General features: G+C 38.8%; 3 protein-coding genes across 3 annotated transcripts; all 3 read right to left on the reverse strand.

Annotated features, from left to right (window-relative positions):
- Positions 1–5334: 5334 nt before the first annotated feature.
- LOC138897142 (uncharacterized) lies at positions 5335–5712 on the reverse strand. Its single transcript, XM_070183100.1, has one exon. The coding sequence runs from the start codon at positions 5710–5712 to the stop codon at positions 5335–5337; it is 378 nt and encodes a 125-aa protein (XP_070039201.1).
- Positions 5713–8160: 2448 nt separating this feature from the next.
- LOC138897143 (uncharacterized) lies at positions 8161–9057 on the reverse strand. The gene has a single exon (XM_070183101.1). It carries the CDS (start codon positions 9055–9057, stop codon positions 8161–8163), a length of 897 nt encoding a protein of 298 aa, XP_070039202.1.
- A 15-nt stretch (positions 9058–9072) lies between these two features.
- Positions 9073–9495, reverse strand: LOC138897144 (uncharacterized). Its single transcript, XM_070183102.1, has one exon. The coding sequence runs from the start codon at positions 9493–9495 to the stop codon at positions 9073–9075; it is 423 nt and encodes a 140-aa protein (XP_070039203.1).
- Between the last annotated feature and the right edge of the window lie 9945 nt (positions 9496–19440).

Below are 19440 nucleotides of genomic sequence, written 5' to 3' on the forward strand. Positions count from 1 at the left end.
CCTAGACTTAGTCCCTCTTTCTCAAGAAGAGACTAAGTCATAAAGGCATAAATCAGTGTTTGCAACCACTAATTCTACAATTCTAGCAAGAACTAGGCTAAATATCACTAACCCATAAACATTCAAGCCCTTAAATTCAGTACCCATTAAATACCCACACCAGGGTTGGGTCACAACCCTAGCTATGGGTCTAGCTACTCATAGAAATAACAGAAATCAAAGATGAAAAGAAGATAAAATTCATAATACTAAAGTAAAAGATGAAAATCTAATATTATAAGGTGAATCTAATATAAAATTGCCCCAAAAGGGAAGTTCCAGTCGTCTCACGTGCTCAGCAAATACACAACAACCTCTAAAAATGACAAAAAGTTCTATTTATACTAAGCTGAAATTTTCGGACAAAAATACCCCTACAGAGGTTACGCGGCCGTGTAATTCTGACCGCGACTGCACTCTTGCTTTAGTGGCCCCGTAATTCTGATCGTAGTACGCGTTCTTCACTTCTGGATCTGGGTTGAGCATGGTTTCACGGACCACGTAATTTCCATTGCGGTCGCGTAGGAGACTTCCGCGGCCGCGTAATCTTGATGCGGACCGCACTTCTTGTTTTTGCTTAAAATGTAAGCTCTCTGAACCTCAGCAACCGCGGTCCGCATAATTCTAATCGCGGCCGCGCAGGTACTTTCGCGGTCGCACCTTTCTGACGCAGTCTGCGTTCATGTTTTAGCCCAAAAATTCATCTCTCTGAATCTTCCTTTTGCGGACCTCGAAATAGTGCTCGCGATCGCGTTGTATCTTTCGCGGCCGCACAATATTTGTGCGATCCCCGTTTCATATCTTTTGGCCCAGTCTTGGTTTTTGTTCAAGTTTTGACTGCTTTATGAGTTGATTATGACTCCTTTTGGCTCATTTTGAACAATCCCTGCAAGCAAGCATATTACATTAGTTTTCAGGAATACCTTCACACATTTTTAGCCCTAAACACAATTAAAAGAGAACAAATAATAGGTTAAAATCCCTACTTATCAAGGTCGGCCTCGTACCGACTCAGCTCAGGAGATCGAGAACATGCTTCTCGATGAACCACTGAGGCCTACGAAGAAAGAAGAAAAGAAGTTAGAAAAGAAAAACAAATATAAAGGTGGTACCAATGAAGGTAGTTAGAGCTTACCCGATTCAGAGCTTGTTGCACTTTATAGAAAAGGCCCGACACATCACTAGGGCCAGCTACATCCTCGACACCAGAAAACAAACCATAGTGAGACCGGCCTACCTCGAGGGTCCCCAAATCCTGGGCTTCCCGAATTGCCCCTTCGGAAAAAGCAGGGAGAGTAGGCGAGTCTCCGATTACTATTGCCCCAAGCGAGTCGCTTGGGGCGTTCTCTTCGGTTCAGAGATGTTCAGGGTCGGCCCCTTCAGATATATCCACCGTTTGTTGACTTCGGTGGGAGACATTCTCGATCTCCAGCAACTCGGGGACTTTGCCCGAACCCTTCTTCGATATCCCCTTAGTTCGAGGCAGAGGCTCAAGCTCGCATTCTTCTAGAGAAACGAGGGGACTATCTGACACGCATTAAATGCCTTGGTAAACTAAACTGACGGGATAGCTATCACGTACGTCATGATCGAGCTCGGTGCAAGCGTCAGTATATATCTAATAGCGCCGTTGAAAAATCACGTCGTTTCTCGCCACATTCTTCCCGATAAACGAGGTGACTATCTGTATACGGTCGAAATCGATTTCGATCTTTGTACGACTTGTCGAGATGAGAACATAATGGACCGAAGAGAGTCTTCTTAATATCGTGATGAGATCCGAAGAAGGCACAAACAAGCTTCGAGTTTTAGGTACAAATCAAATACCGAGCTCGCAGTCATTATCGAGCTTGAGTCCAAATCGAACTATGGTGAGAAGCGATGGAATCGAGCTTAAAAGCTAGAGGCCAACCAATACCGAGCCCGAGTCAATACCAGAGCCCGAGTTAATATAGATCTCGAGCCCACATCGAGCTCTAAGCCTCGAAACTGACCGATAGCGAGTCCAATCAAGATCGAACCAAGAGACAAAAGCCGTTAAAGCCGCACTAAGAGAGAGAATCTCGACGGAAATTATGGAAAAACTGATTTATCATGAGTTCCTCACTATGTATTTTTTATTATATCTAAAGTAAAATCCTCCACTATAAGAGGGATGGCTATTATTTTTGTAGGAAAAAGGTCATTAATACACGGTAACTCAAATACTGTTGATAAATTCCCATATTAAGAGATTGTCCTTTTTAGCTTCATACACAATTTCATTTTTGCTGGTTCATAAATCATCTTCCTTTCAACTCGGTTTGTATCTTTTCTTTATAGTCAATATTCGATATTTCTACTTAGTCTTACGATTTGTGTCAAGTTATACCACGTACTTGTCACGCCCTAAACTAGGGGAGGCACGACTGACACTCGATACTGTATTCGATCGAGCTAGCCACTAAACATACTAGCTAACTAGACTGGGGGCCCAACAGATCGGGCAGCACAACATCTGAAATACTAAGCCTGGACCTTAAGGTTATGACATGAATAACAATAAGCCATATAAACATAGGTAGACAAGCCAAAATAATAAAATACTAGCTGGCCGATGAGGCCGCGACTGAAGATATACATGCCTACACACCTATATATACATGCCAAGCCTATGGGCTGGAGACTGAAAGCAGCAAAAAGAAACCCAGAATATTGTGTCTACAATAGCCTCTAAGAGTGTCATAAGCACTGTCAGGATAAGGCCCCAACTATACCCAAACTGTACAACAAAAGTAACCATCCTATGAAAGCTCCAGGAAGAGGTGGAGCTTACCAACTCACAGCTGAACCCCGAAATCCTAGCGGAGGGGTCGATCAGAGTTCCTACCTGGACCTGCACGCACGAAACAAAATGCAGTGTCCCTAGGCAACGGGACATCAGTACGAATAAAAATGTACTGGTATGTAAGGCAGAAAGTAGAATCATACATAGCTAATGTAAAAAGGTAATAAAGATACCACTTGACACTGAAACTCTGATAGCCTCCATGGCCGACATCCGACCTCATAGTAATAAAATATGTATGGTATGCTCGTGTAATCGTATGTCGTGAATACATATATATTGATGTAAATGCATGACATACCCAACCAAATGCTAGCAATGGCGGTCTCTCCCGGTAGCTAACCGGTATCATATTTCCAACCTGTGGCCATCTGTACAATATATATAGTCTTTCGGGCAAATAGGCCCTTTACCTCCGATTATAGCTCGAAGTCCATACATAATATGTCATGTATGATATGACCTTTGAATGCACATAATAGGCCATAACAAGAACTTAGCCAACCTTGGCTCATTGGTACTCTTATTCTCATAATCTCATAATCACCTTCGTATCGCATACAAATGTCTCGTGGAACCTCATATCTTTTTTTAATAAGTTTGAAAACTTAACTCGACTTTTAGAAAGATAACTTAACTCTGAATATGTTCATAAAAATCTTAAGGTGCTTCACTTAGTCCTTATACCTGATTTCTTGATAATTAGTAAAAGAAAGTATTTCAAAAAAAAATCAAATGTTTTAGTAGTTTAAACATAAAAATTACATTTGAAAATTTTGAAATCGACGTGTCACTTTAGAGATTTTAAAATACACTTTAACAAGGAAGAAGGACTGATCACAAATACTAAATGCCTTTATTTTTAAGTCACACAACCCAAAGACGAATAAGAATTCATATATTTGGACATATATTTAAGAAAGCCGACAAAATGACATATATAGATGTCGAATACCCTTTTTAACCGAACGAGTGGAATATCAACCTAATAGCATCATGAAAATACTTCAGCTACGATACCAATGTCTTTCATAGAAGGTCTTTCTAGCAACAGAATAGTAAAATATCACATTTGGCGTCTTAGGAATTTCCCAAAATTCGTGCTAAAAGGAAGGACGAAGCTTAGCCTTAACATACCTCTCCAACGAACGTCCGAATACCCGTAGTTCCTTCACAAAAGTTATTCCTTATATCCTAAGCTTCGAAACCACTATATATATGCAGCTTATACGCACATAAATGAGTTTAAATTGGTAGATTTTCCATATGACCCTAACTTGACGAAACGCCCGTAGAACTTTGTAAAAACGATCATAAAAGAGTCCCAAGATGATTACCTTGGCAAACAAAGTATAAATCCTGAAGAACCAGCAAGAACAACAATTTTCTATCTTCCAAAAATAGCTCAAAACACAGCTAATAGAAGGGGAAAACGATTGCAAAGCGTAGAGATTGCGCTTCTAGGCACGGGGGCAAACTTTAACGATAGAAATCGTTCAAAACGCACCTTAATCACTCAAGAACACCATGAAACCCTCTCTTAAGATTTCTCACTATTTTGGGACGAAGATGAAATATTTTGGGGTCTTAAAAATTGGATTTTCCGTCTTATGCTTGTTTGACCCGACCCGGTTCGCGATCCGATTTCAGCCCGGACAGTCCGCGGTAAAACAGTCATAACATTTTACTCCAATATCGGTTTGATGTGATATATCTTTGGTTGCAAACTAGACTCGTAGACCTTCGATTTGGCAGGTTATGGGTCCCATAACTCTTTATATATTGGGAGAAATGATCTGATACATTTGACCCAAAGTTTAGAAAATTTATTAGAGAAATTTACGATAACTTTTGCCGACCTTTATTTCACAACTTGCTTGACTCCAAAACTTAACATGTGACCAGTGTGATATTATAATACCTCATAACACATTATTCGTAGCATATTATACACTCTTAGTCTTATCCCACAGGTGCAAGTTAACTTAAACCTTCCGAACGCGCGGGGTGCTACCCGAGCCATTTCTTTAACCATGAACCTTTGTTTAAGGGATTCCTTTGACTTAAAGCTTTAGTTTAGTTCCTTGATATTACCACACATTTTCAGTCTTATTCTCCCAATGTGCTATACCCAATCATATATACCTAATATAACCACGCCACGTTACGTATATTACGTAAGAGAAGAGAGAAACACCTGGGGTCTCACAGTCTCCCCCCCTTAAGAACATTCGTCCGCGAATGGGTCAAGTCAATTCCTTGGTTTCATTTCTTGTCCGCTAATACGTTATTTGCGAGGCTATATTTGTTACATTTGCAAAGCATAAATCAAATTCTGAAGATTCCAACTACTAGGCTTCATATAGCTATCTCGCAATAAAAAAATTTAAATTAAACTTTCAAGTCATTTAAAATCCAATTAAGTTGCTGTAAAGAAATAATTGGCAATTATTTAAATGTGACTCACCTTAAGTCGTAAATAGGTGGGGGTACTTCTTCCTCATTTCCTCCTCAGCTTCCCAGGTCATTTTCTCGATGTTGTTATTTCGCCATAACACTTTCACGGAAGCCACTTCTTTAGTTCGAAGCTTCCTTACCTGCCGATCTAAAATAACTACTGGTACCTCTGCATAAGATAAGTCTTCAGCAATGTGAATATCCTCAATGGGCGTAATACGTGAAAGATCTCCAATGCACTTCCGCAACATAGATACATGAAACACACGATGGACTGCTTCCAATTCTAAAGGCAAATCAAGCTCGTACGCCACCCTACCAATCTTCCGAATAATCTTATATGGTCCAACATACCTGGGGCTGAGCTTCCCCTTCTTTCCAAATCGCATGACGCCCTTCATAGGCGATACTTTCAGGAAAACCCAATCTTCTACATCAAACTCTAAGTCTCGTCATCAAACATCTGCATAAGACTTTTGCCGACTTTGTGCTGCACGCAGCCGGTCTCTAATAAGTTTTACCTTTTCCATTGCTTGCTGGACTAAGTTAGGACCTAGCAACTCTGCTTCCCCGACCTCGAACCAACTGATCGGCGACCTACACTTCCGCCCGTATAGTGCTTCGTAATGAGCCATCTGAATACTAGCTTGGAAGCTATTATTATTAGCGAACTCAATAAAAGGTAGATGATCACCCCAACTTCCTTTAAAATCTAGCACGCAGGCACGTAACATATCCTCAACTGTCTGAATAGTACACTCTGCATGTCCATTAGTTTGCGGATGAAAAGCGGTGCTAAGATTTACCTGCGTCCCTAGACCCTTCTGAAAAGATTTCCAAAAATATGCTGTAAATTGATCCCCTCGATCAGAGATAATAGATAATGGCACTCCGTGAAGGCGAACAATCTCTCGAATGTAAAGCTTGGCATAATCCTCGGCTGAATATGTCATCCTGACTGGCAGGACATGAGCAGATTTTGTAAGCCTATCAATAATTACCCAAATAGAATCATACCTCCGTGGAGTGCGAGGCAAACCAGTGATGAAGTCCATATTTATCATGTCCCGTTTCCATAATGGAAGCTCAATACACTGAGTTAGGCCTCCAGGCCTCTGATGTTCGGCTTTAACTTGTTGGCAGTTGGGACATTGGGCTACCATCTCCGCGATATCTTTTTTCATTACATTCCACCAATAGATCTATCGAAGGTCCCGATACATCTTTGTCGCTCCGGGATGAACTGCATATCTAGAATAATGGGCCTCCGAAAGAATCTTGGCACAGAGCTCTCCTACTGACGGTACACATAAGCGGCCCTGGTATCTAAGGACTCCATCTCCAGTTAGCTCAAATAAAGGTTGTCGCTGCTGTGGAATACTTTCCCTCAGTTTTATAAGCTCAGGATCCCCGTGTTGTCGCTCTTTCACTTCAGTAACAAAAGAAGATTTTGTCGTATTCTGAACGAGAATGCTTCCACCCTCTGCATCTACCAAACGCACCTGCAAACTAGCTAGCTGGCATAGATATTTGGTCATCTTGACCTTATCAGCTTCAACATGGCTTAGACTGCCCATGGACTTCCGGCTAAGGGCATCAACAACAATATTAGCTTTGCCGGGATGATATAAAATATCAACATCATAGTCCTTTAGTAATTCTAGCCATCTTCTTTGTCGTAGGTTCAGCTCCGTCTGTTTAAATAAATACTGAAGGCTCTGGTGGTCGGTGAAAACATCAATATGAACCACATATAGATAATGCCACCAAATCTTTAAGGCAAATACAACTGCGTCTAACTCAAGATCGTGCGTATGATAGTTCTGTTCATGTTTTCGCAACTGTCTGGAGGCGTACGCGATAACCTTAATATGCTGCATAAGAACACAACCTAGGCCAATTCTCGAGGCATCAAAATATACAACATAACCCTCGGTGCCATCCGAAAGAGTCAAGACAGGTACCGTAGTAAGCATTTTCTTTAGTTCCTGAAAACTTTGTTCACATGCCTCAGTCCACTGAAACTTAGCTCCCTTATGTGTCAGTTTCGTCAATGGTGCAGAGATAGAGGAAAATCCCTCCACAAACCTTCGGTAATACCCTGCCAAGCCTAAAAATCTACGAACCTCTGTCGGATTCAAGGGCCTCGGCCAAGTCATCACAGCTTCAATCTTTTGGCCATCAACCTTGATACCATCGCCGGTAATAACATGACCAAGAAAAGATACAGAAGTTAGCCAAAATTTACATTTAGAGAATTTAGCATATAACTTGTAGTCCTGGAGAGTCTGCAATACAGCTCGCAAGTGGTCCGCATGCTCGGCTTCCGATCGAGAATATATCAGGATGTCGTCAATAAACACAATCACAAATTCATCCAAGAATGGTTTGAATACCCGGTTCATAAGATCCATAAAGGATGCTGGGGGCATTTGTAAGCCCGAAAGACATGACAAGGAATTCAAAATGGTCATACCTCATCCTAAATGCTGTTTTTGGGATATCAATATCCCTGACTCGTAGCTGATGATAACCGGATCACAAGTCGATCTTCAAAAAGCATTTGGCACCTTGTAACTGGTCGAACAAGTCATCAATCCATGGAAGAGGATACTTATTCTTGATAGTGACTTTATTTAGTTGCCTGTAGTCAATGCACATCCGCAAGGACCCATCTTTCTTTCGAACAAAGAGCACCGGAGCACCCCATGGGGATGTACTTGGCCTAATAAATCCTTTATCGAGCAAGTCCTTCAGTTGTTCCTTCAATTCCCTTAGCTCTGTAGGAGCCATTCTGTAGGGAGGAATGGATATAGGCTGCGCATCAGGAAGCAAATCTATAGCGAAATCGATTTCCCTTTCGGGGGAATTCCTGGAAGCTCGTCAGGGAATACCGTCGGGAATTCATTCACAATAGGAACCGACTGAAGAGTCGTTGGCTCCTTATCTATATCCCTAACATGAACCGGATGGTATATACAACCTTTAGCAATAAACTTCCGAGCCCTAAGGTATGAAATAAACTTACCCTTGGGCGTGGCTGCATTACCTTTCCATTCAAGGACAGGCTCACCAGGAAAATGAAATCGGACCAACTTTGCACGACAATCAATATTAGCATAACAAGCTGCCAACCAATCCATACCCATAATGACATCGAAGTCTAGCATAACCAATTCAACTAAATCAACAGAGGTTGGACGGTCATTAATTAACACTGTACAATCTCGATAGACATGATTAGCTACAATAGAGTCGCCAACTGGCGTAGACACCTCAACTGGATGTGGCAACAACTCAGATCTCATGTCAAGCTTACCAGCAATAAATGGAGTAATATATGAAAATGTAGAGCCGGGATCCATCAATGCATAAATAGTATGAGAATGTATTGTCAATATACCTGTGACAACATCTGGGGATGCCTCTGAATCCTGTCGGCCTGTGAGTGCATAAAAGTGGTTCTGGCCACCACTAGAACTTGAGGTGTCTCCTCCACCTCTCCCCCTACCACGACCCTGAGTAGACTGTGGACCTGGTCGGGGAGCACCGACTGAGGGCGAAGAGGCTGCTGTGAATCCTGAAGGCTGAGCTGGTGTACCTCTGCCTAACCCCGGGCACCGGCTAATATAATGTCCTGTCTGCCCACAATGAAAACATGCACTCGAACCCTGTCTACATTGCCCGGTGTGCAGCTTACCGCACTGAGTACATGGAGGAGTAAGCTGTCTCATCTGTGCAGAACACTCCTATCGACGGCCCTCAGGCTGGCCTGAGCTCTGCCCCGGTCCTGACTGAATATAACGATCAAACCGCTGGCCCTGCATCTGTGGTGGGAAACTACCTGCTGACCGAGGTGGATATCGATGGAGTGGGAGCCTAAAATCAACTCGTGGCTCCCTATAAGACCCCATAGTACGAGCCCTCTTACTCTGCTCCCTATCCCTGCGAGTATCACGAATTCGACGGGAAAGGTCCTCTGTAGTCTGAGCGAAAGCATGTATGCGGGAAATATCTACATCATCCGATAGGGATGCAACCCTACAGTCTCTAATCAGATGATCCCCCAAACCATCCACATAATGATGAACTCTAGCCCTCATGGTACGTACTATATCTGGTGCATACCTTGCCAAAGAATTAAACTTATGGCTATAATCCCTCACACTCATATCCCTCTGCTTTAGGCTAAGAAACTGGTCAAGACGGGCCTCCCGAACCTCCCGTGGCAAATAATGGGCTAAAAAGCCTCAGAGAAGTCCTCCCACTCTGCTGGCGGAGCATCAGGTCCTCTAGATCTCTCCCATGCCTCATACCATAGGACGGCTACATCACGTAGTCGAAAAGAAGCCCACTCCACAGCCTTGGTGACGGAGGCATGCATCACCCTCAATACTCTATACATATGGTCTATAAAGTCCTGGGGATCCTCAGTGGAACTGGATCCTGTAAATAATGGAGGGGCCAAGTGAAGAAACTCTCGTACCGTCGAGCTTCCAATCCGATCTCTCCGGGCATCTGCTCCTGACTCTAGCTATCGCTCATGAATAGAAACCATCCTAGTCAGCAACTGAACAGCCTCCTTCATCCCCTGCTCCCCAGTCTCTGATGGGGGAACAATATGTGTTGGAGGTCCTGTGTCTCTAGCTGCCTCAGGTACCAATGGAACTGGTGAGGCTGTGGGTACTGCATCTCCCTGGGCTCCAACAAGTGCTGGGGAAGCTGAAACTAGGGGTACTGGAGACTCACTGTGAGCCTCTAAGGGAAATCTAACCCTCTAACCTGGTGGGGAACGACTTGTACCTTCTCCCGAATCCATACCTATCTCTCGCTGTGCCATCTCCTGAGCGTAGGTAGCCTGTTAGATAGGAAACACAAAGCACGATTTAGATTTCATATGTTCTTATAACTTTGCTCTATAGCACGATCTATTAATTGAAAGAAATGTAACCATTCCTAAATGCCTCATAGCCTCCTGATTATAAGTGTGGTGCACAACACACCCATAAGCAAGACTCTACTAGACACGGCTTGTGGACTCCCTGGGATACAACCTGCTCTGATACCAAGTTTGTCACGCCCCAAACTAGGAGAGGCACAATTGGCACTCGATACTGTATTCGATCGAGCTAGCCACTAAACATACTAGCTAACTAGACTGGGGGCCCAACAGATCGGGAAGCACAATATCTGAAATACTAAGCCTGGACCGTAAGGTTATGACATGAATAACAATAAGCCATATAAACATAGGTAGACAAGCCAAAATAATAAAATACTAGCTGGCCGACGAGGCTGCGACTGAAGACATACATGCCTACACACCTATATATACATGCCAAGCCTATGGGCTGGAGACTGAAAGCAGCAAAAAGAAACCCAGAATATTGTGTCCACAATAGCCTCTAAGAGTGTCATAAGCACTGTCGGGATAAGGCCCCAACTATACCCAAACTGTACAACAAAAGTAACCATCCTATGAAAGCTCCAGGAAGAGGTGGAGCTTACCAACTCACAGCTGAACCCCGAAATCCTAGCGGAGGGGTCGATCAGAGTCCCTACCTGGACCTGCACGCACGAAACAAAAATGCAGTGTCCCCAGGCAACGGGACATCAGTACGAATAAAAATGTACTGGTATGTAAGGCAGAAAGTAGAATCATACATAGCTGATGTAAAAAGGTAATAAAGATACCACTTGACACTGAAACTCAGATAGCCTCCATGGCCGACATCCGACCTCATAGTAATAAAATATGTATGGTATGCTCGTGTAATCGTATGTCGTGAATACATATATATTGATGTAAATGCATGACATACCCAACCAAATGCTAGCAATGGCGGTCTCTCCCGGTAGCTAACCGGTATCATATTGCCAACCTGTGGCCATCTGTACAATATATATAGTCTTTCGGGCAAATAGGCCCCTTACCTCCGATTATAGCTCGAAGTCCATGCATAATATGTCATGTATGATATGAACTTTGAATGCACATAATAGGCCATAACAAGAACTTAGCCAACCTTGGCTCATTGGTACTCTTATTCTCATAATCTCATAATCACCTTCGTATCGCATACAAATGTCTCGTGGAACCTCATATCTTTTTTAATAAGTTTGAAAACTTAACTCGACTTTTAGAAAGATAACTTAACTCTGAATATGTTCATAAAAAGCTTAAGGTGCTTCACTTAGTCCTTATACCTGATTTCTTGATAATTAGTAAAAGAAAGTATTTTAAAAAAAAATCAAATGTTTTAGTAGTTTAAACATAAATATTACATTTGAAAATTTTAAAATCGACGTGTCACTTTAGAGATTTTAAAATACACTTTAACAAGGAAGAAGGACTGATCACAAATACTAAATGCCTTTATTTTTAAGTCACACAACCCAAAGACGAATAAGAATTCATATATATGGACATATATTTAAGAAAGCCGACAAAATGACATATATAGATGTCGAATACCCTTTTTAACCGAACGAGTGGAATATCAACCTAATAGCATCATGAAAATACTTCAGCTACGATACCAATGTCTTTCACAGAAGGTCTTTCTAGCAACAGAATAGTAAAATATCACATTTGGCGTCTTAGGAATTTCCCAAAATTCGTGCTAAAAGGAAGGACGAAGCTTAGCCTTAACATACCTCTCCAACGAACGTCCGAATGCCTGTAGTTCCTTCACAAAAGTTGTTCCTTACATCCTAAGCTTCGAAACCACTATATATATGCAGCTTATACGCACATAAATGAGTTTAAATTGGTAGATTTTCCATATGACCCTAACTTGACGAAACGCCCATAGAACTTTGTAAAAACGATCATAAAAGAGTCCCAAGATGATTACCTTGGCAAATCAAGTATAAATCCTGAAGAACCAGCAAGAACAACAATTTTCTATCTTCCAAAAATAGCTCCAAACACAGCTAATAGAAGGGGAAAACGATTGCAAAGCGTAGAGATTGTGCTTCTAGGCACGGGGGCAAACTTTAACGATAGAAATCGTTAAAAACGCACCTTAATCACTCAAGAACACCATGAAACCCTCTCTTAAGCTTTCTCACTGTTTTGGGATGAAGATGAAATATTTTGGGGTCTTAAAAGTCGGATTTTCCGACTTATACTTGTTTGACCCGACCCGGTGCGCGACCCGATTTCAGCCCGGACAGTCCGCGGTAAAACAGTCATAACGTTTTACTCCAATGTCGGTTTGATGTGATATATCTTTGGTTGCAAACTATACTCGTAGACCTTCGATTTTAGGTTGTGGGTCCCATAACTCTTTATATATTGGGAGAAATGATCTGATACATTTGACCCAAAGTTTAGAAAATTTATTAGAGAAATTTACGATAACTTTTGCCGACCTTTATTTCACAACTTGCTTGACTCCAAAACTTAACATGTGACCAGTGTGATATTATAATACCTCATAACACATTATTCGTAGCATATTATACACTCTTAGTCTTATCCCATAGGTGCAAGTTAACTTAAACCTTCCGAATGCGCGGGGTGCTACCTGAGCCATTTCTTTAACCATGAACCTTTGTTTAAGGGATTCCTTTGACTTAAAGCTTTAGTTTAGTTCCTTGATATTACCACACATTTTCAGTCTTATTCTCCCAATGTGCTATACCCAATCATATATACCTAATATAACCACGCCACGTTACGTATATTACGTAAGAGAAGAGAGAAACACCTGGGGTCTCACATTACCCTTAGAACTACGTACAAATTCAACTCTATCCATTTTTCGGGTAAATACTTAGTATATATTTCAGTATGATATCAGTATTTTGATATTATTCTTTTAAATACCAATTATCATATCTAATACAAAATATTTTAAAAACTTAAACCAAATAATAACTAAATAATACTATCAAATATCAAAATTTTCGATTTCGATACGATAATTCGGTATTTACCATATTATGTACAGTCCTGGAGTAAACTAGTAATTGGGTTAATCTTCAAAAAAAGATATGGTGTTGGTGGTGGTTTTTCTCCTCATCGTTAGAAATGGGCTTCAACATGTCAATTTGTCAATTTATATTGGGGAAAAATTCAAAAAATAGCGAGATTTACAAATGTTAATTGAAAAATAGCCACAGTTTTAAAAGTAATCGAAATTTAGCCACTTTTCATGTAAAGATAAATCTGAACGAAAATACTGTTCAAAATCTGGAAAATATTCCAGCATAATATACTGGAGTTACAGTATAATATACCGGTCCAGCATAATATGCTGGAAGTTCATACACAGGTACTCCAATCTCCAGTATATTATACTGGAACTTTTCGCGTGTTGGAGTTCCAGCATAATATGTTGGAAAAGTTCATACACAGGTGCACCAATCTACAGTATATTATGCTGGACCGGTCTGTGTTGTACCAAAATAGTGGCTATTTTTCAATGACTATGCAAACGCTTGCTATTTTTGAATTATCAGTCCGAAAACTGGCTAGCCCGTGCTATTTTTACTTTATATTGATACTCAAGTCAATTATGTCCGTGAAAATCAGCTGACGTGATTAAAAAAAACTAATAATGCTAGATAAGTAAACAAGAAAGAGGCATGTGATGTATATATTATCCTTCATGTGAAAAGATCGTAGACTAGTTTAGAATAACTAGTTTTAGGATACGCGCATGTATCTTATCTCAATGAATATAAAATTATAAACTTACATAAATATTAAAATTTGTGTTTGAGTTATAAAATTAAATCTAACAAAATATTAAATTATTATCGCAAAAGATATTATTCAATCGCTATAATTTTTATTAACTCTTTTTTGTTTTGGAGTGAGCTTTCTTTTTATATCCAGGCACATAATTGTGATGACCCAAAAGGTCATCTTATGTTTTAGAACTCGAATCTGCACTCTTAAGCCTTAAAAATCTCATTTTTATCCTTTCCGATTTGCGTGCGCGGTCCGAGTAGGTTTCCGGAAAGCTTTTTATGTTGAAAACTAATGAAAATAAGAATTTTTGCCTTAAAAGTTAATTTTATTTGATTTCGGTCAATATTTTTAGTAAACGGGTCTGGATCCGTGCTTTGACAGTCCTGGTGGGTCCGTATCGAATTATGGGACCTGGGCGTATGCCCGGAATCGAATTCGGAGGTCCTTAGCTCAAATTATGAATTTTTGATGCAAATTAAAAGTCTGAAAATTAATTATTTTTAAGAATTGATTGATGTTGGGCATTGTTAGTACCAGGTCCGTATTTTGGTTCTGGAGCCCGGTACAGGTTCATTATGATATTTAAGACATGTATGAGAAATTTGGTGAGAAACAGAGTTGATATGACGTGATTCGGACCTTCAGTTGAGAATAATTTTTAAGTGTTCTTAAGGATTTCATTCGATTTGGAGCTAAATTCATAGTTTTAGATGTTATATTGGCGATTTGATCACGCGAGCAAGTTCGTATGATATTTTTAGACCTGTATGCATATTTGGTTTGGAGCCCCGAGGGCTCGGGTGAGTTTCGGATAGGCCACGGGATGTTTTGGACTTTGGAAATCTGGTTTTTCTGCAGATTCTGTGTTCTGGTATGTCCTTCTTCGCGTTTGCGAAGGTACTCTCGCGAACGCGAAGAGTAACTACTAGGCAGTTGAAGTTTTCTTCTTCGCGAATGTGAAGGCCTGGTTGCAAACACGAAGTGATGGGGGACTTACCCTTCGCGAACGCGACTGGATCAACGCGAACGCAAAGCATGCGGAGACCTGGGGGGTGTGGGTGGGGGGGTTGGTCGTTGCTTTTATCGCGAACGCGAAGGCCAGGGGGAGTAATTATCGCGAACGTGAGCTGGATCTCGCGAAGGCTTGGCAGCCAGTATCCTTCGCGAATGCGACAGTGCTCTCGCGAACGCGATGAACACTGTCGCACAGCACTTAACAAAATCCAAAAACGGGATTTTAGCCAAAAACTCATTTTTCTCAAAAACCAAATGGTGAGAGGCGATTTTTCAAGAGTCATTTCTTCCCCAAATTGTTGGTAAGTGATTCTAAACCATTTTCTTTCAATTACCCATTACATTTCTTGAATTTTCAACCAAAAATTTAGAGTTTGTGGTAGAATTAGGGGTTATGGTAGAAACTAGGAATTTCGGGAATTTGGGGATTTAGACCTCAATTTGGGATCGGATTTCAAAACCAATTATATATTCGGGCTTGGGGATGAATGGGTAAAAGAATTTTGGTCCGAACCTCGGGTTTTGACCAAGCGGGCTCGAGGTCGATTTTTTGATTTTTTGGAAGAAAATTTAAAAAATGTAATTTATGAAATATAATTAATTCCTTTAGCAATATTTGATAGTATTGAGTTATTTTTTAATAGATACGAGTGGTTTGGAGGTGATTTCCAAAGAAAAAGCTGTGATTGAGAATTAAGTGGCCTTCGGAGCAAGGTAAGTATTGTGTCTAACTTTTGCTTGAGGGAATAGGTATTGTGTGAGTATTTGCTACGTGTTTTGTTGTTGAATACGATGTATAGTCGAGGTGACGAGCATCTATACGTTGTGGTCGAGTCATAGCATGGGAATGAAATTTTATTTCTTGCAAATTTGTAGTCTTAAATCTTGTTTTCCATGCTTATTGTTGTTGTTGAAATATTGGGAGACTTGTATCCGGTTCCACCAAGGTCGATAAAATTATGAATATTGATTCGCGGTCGAGATGTTAAATTGTGAAAGTAATCATTGATGAAATATCGATTTCTTGTGAAACTTCTCTCTATCCGTTGTTATTGATTATGTGAATTGTGAGGAAGAGTGTAAAGCACGAAGGGTGATGTCGTGCATAATTTAATTATATTGTGAGGAAAAGTGTAAATCACGAAGGGTGATGCCGTGCATAATTTAATTATATTGTGAGGAAGAGTATAAAACACGAAGGGTGATGTTGTGCATAATTTAATTATATTGTGAGGAAGAGTGTAAAGCACGAAGGGTGATGCCGTACATAATTTAATTATATTGTGAGGAAGAGTGTAAAGCACAAAGGGTGATGCCGTGCATAATTTAATTATATTGTGAGGAAGAGTATAAAGCATGAAGGGTGATGCCGTGCAGTTTTCCTTGCTGTCTTAATTGCTCAATTCGTTTAAGGATTTCCGGTTTAATTCTGTCTTTTCATTATTCTCACTCTTTATGTTGAATTTCCCCACTGTATGTTCCCCTCCCATTATTTTTGCGTTATTTCTTTATTTACTGTTGTTGCTACTAGCATGATTATATTATTCAGGTTATATGTGGGTGTCTTGTCCTAGCCTCGTCACTACTTCGCTGAGGTTAGGCTCGACACTTACCAGTACATGGGGTCGGTTGTACTGATGCTGCACTCTGCACTTTCTGTGCAGATTTTGATACCGGCTCAGGTTGATCAAGATTTACTACTGGTCCGCTGTCCGGATACTCAAGGTAGATCTGTCGGCGTTCACAAACCTTGAAGTCCCCGTCTATCTTTTATGTCCTACTGTTTTCTTTCATTCAGACAGCTGTATTTCTTTCAGACTAATACTTGTAGTAAATTCTAAAATGCTCATGAATTGTGACTCCAGATCCGGGTAGTAGTAATTAATATAGTTTTATGATATTCCGCACTTATTATATTTCATCTTAGTTAATTATTGTTATTTACTGAATGGAAACAAAAAATTGGTTTAACGATTTTCTAACGTTGGCTTGCCTAGCAAGTGAAATGTTAGGCGTCATCATGGTCCCATCGGTGGAAAATTTCGGATCGTGACAATAACCATGTATATATATATATATATATATATATATATATATATATATATATATTTTGTAGAAGTAGGAGGTTAAGATTGTAATGAAGTTACTTATTATTATTAATGGATTCTAAAAGGACTATGCTACTTAGCAAAAATATGGAGCGTATGTTAAAAACAATCCTAAACAATTTGTAGTCTTAGCTACCCTCTGAAGTCGGCTATTTGATAATTGATAAACTCTAGACTTCGATGTGTTAAAGAGAGTGGATATATATACTCTCTCCTTTAGGCGCGTGAAAGTGAAGAATAATTAAAAATTTAACTTTCAAAAATGACATTTTTCAATCGTTAATTGTTATATAATCATATACAAGTGTTATTTGTCAGAATATAATTATATATTTTTCCTTGCTTCATCTTAATATACAACACATACTTAATTTTTCCTCAAGTATTTCTTCAAATCAAGGATCAAAAACAGTGTTGTGTTTTTCTTTTAAAAAATGCAATATCCCTTTTGTGTTTTTGATTATTGACTAATATAATTATGAATTTTGAGGTATTTTTAGCACTAATGTTAGTAACATCTAGAGATTTAAAAGTCGTATATATTTACAAAGCAAAAGACACAAAGTTTTAGAACCTAAAATATCATTGAATATAGAAGGAGCACAGACTTATATTATCAATTTTAGTAACAAATAGTTCTTACTTATTCCTTGTGGACTTTATCGTTTTTTGTTTACTTGTTTATCATTATATTCAAACTCATTTCTCTCGTTTGAATTGACAATATAGTAATTTTATTTGAATTTATCATTAGAAGTAGAAGAAAATTACCTTGATATTTTGATTACTCTTTAATTCAAAATAAAATTGTCAAAATCAGGGTAACTTTGTTCGTTCATATACATTATTTAGTTGATATTAGATCTTGATAAATAGGAATTTGAAATTAAATTTTCGAGTTTTCTTCTTTGAACATGAATTAAACTAAGGAGTTATAGTTATTTTATGCAATTTAAGTAAAAACAATAATTAATATGAATTAAAATATTATTCAATTTTGAATTCTAAATATTAACAGTTCCTATTATGACAAAACTTTCACTTAATTTTTGAATTTTCAATAAAGTAATGACAATGATATTTAATATATAAGATGACGTACGTGTTATAAATAATTATTAATTAAAGTGCTTATATTAAGTATAAAAAATGTATAAGTCACCTTAAACACTTTGTCTACATATGAAAAATTAGAATTTTTGCTACTCACATGGTCCAAAAAAGAAATGGACAAAGAATTAGAATTTGAAAACATGCACGAAGACAAACTTTGCAATTCATTACAATTCCTAACGTGTAAAAACTCGGAAACATGGAAGGGTTATATGTAAGGAAAATAGAAAAATTATCTAAATAAAATCTAACTCAATATCGGATTTCTAAATATTAGGAAGTTTTACATAGTTCTAATAAGGAAAATATTAACTAATTTAAAGTTTTAAATATTAGAAAAATAATTAAATTATAATTACAATTTTATCCAATGTGAAATCTATTTTTAAAAGGTAAAAAAGGCGAACGACATTTCGTTAAGGGTTTTTGTGATTTTAATATAGTATAGATATAGATATAGATATAGATTGAGGAACTCAAACGTTGTGTCCTAATATATTGCTTCAATAGCCAATGTCATGGTCAGTTTATACAAAGAGTTAAGAGAGTCCTATATTCACTAACATTAAGACTTTATTTCAACTAATATTACAATTCCCATGGTTGGTTGGTAAGATGTGTTAGAGAAAATAATACATATATTTTAGTTTTGATAATATTAATCCCTTATTTGGTAGTATTTTTCAATCTATATATAATTAATATTTGTACTAGTTATACACGTTATTCAGTACTATTATTATACATAACGGATCATAGTATTCACAATTCCATAATTTTTAATACATGGATAAGCATGTATAAGGACAGAATTATCCTTTCAAGGAAAATAACCAAAAAATTAAAACAATATTGTCACACCTCCTTTTTCCAAAAGGAATAGGGGAGTTTTTCCAATTAAAGTGACATTATTCGAAATGAGATTATTTATTTGATTAGAGTCGCCACTTGGAATAATTTTATGGTGTCCCAAGTCACCGGTTTGTTTTAAAATCCCAAATCGAGGAAATTGACTCTATTTATGGTCCGCGAACACAGAAGATCGGGTAAGAAATTCTGTTAACCCGGAAGAAGGTGTGAGGCACTCCCGAGTTCCGTGGTTTTAGCATGGTCGCTCAATTATTAATAATTAGCCTAATTATCTGATTTATTACATATTTAAAAATCCTTTTGTGCAT

The sequence above is a fragment of the Nicotiana tomentosiformis genome, chromosome 8 (genome assembly GCF_000390325.3).
Source record: "Nicotiana tomentosiformis chromosome 8, ASM39032v3, whole genome shotgun sequence".
NCBI lineage: Eukaryota > Viridiplantae > Streptophyta > Magnoliopsida > Solanales > Solanaceae > Nicotiana > Nicotiana tomentosiformis.

Coding starts and splice junctions, on each gene's coding strand:
- LOC138897142 (XM_070183100.1), bottom strand. CDS start 5,712: ATGCGATTTGGAAAGAAGGGGAAGCTCAGCCCCAGGTATGTTGGACCA.
- LOC138897143 (XM_070183101.1), bottom strand. CDS start 9,057: ATGAGACAGCTTACTCCTCCATGTACTCAGTGCGGTAAGCTGCACACC.
- LOC138897144 (XM_070183102.1), bottom strand. CDS start 9,495: ATGAGTGTGAGGGATTATAGCCATAAGTTTAATTCTTTGGCAAGGTAT.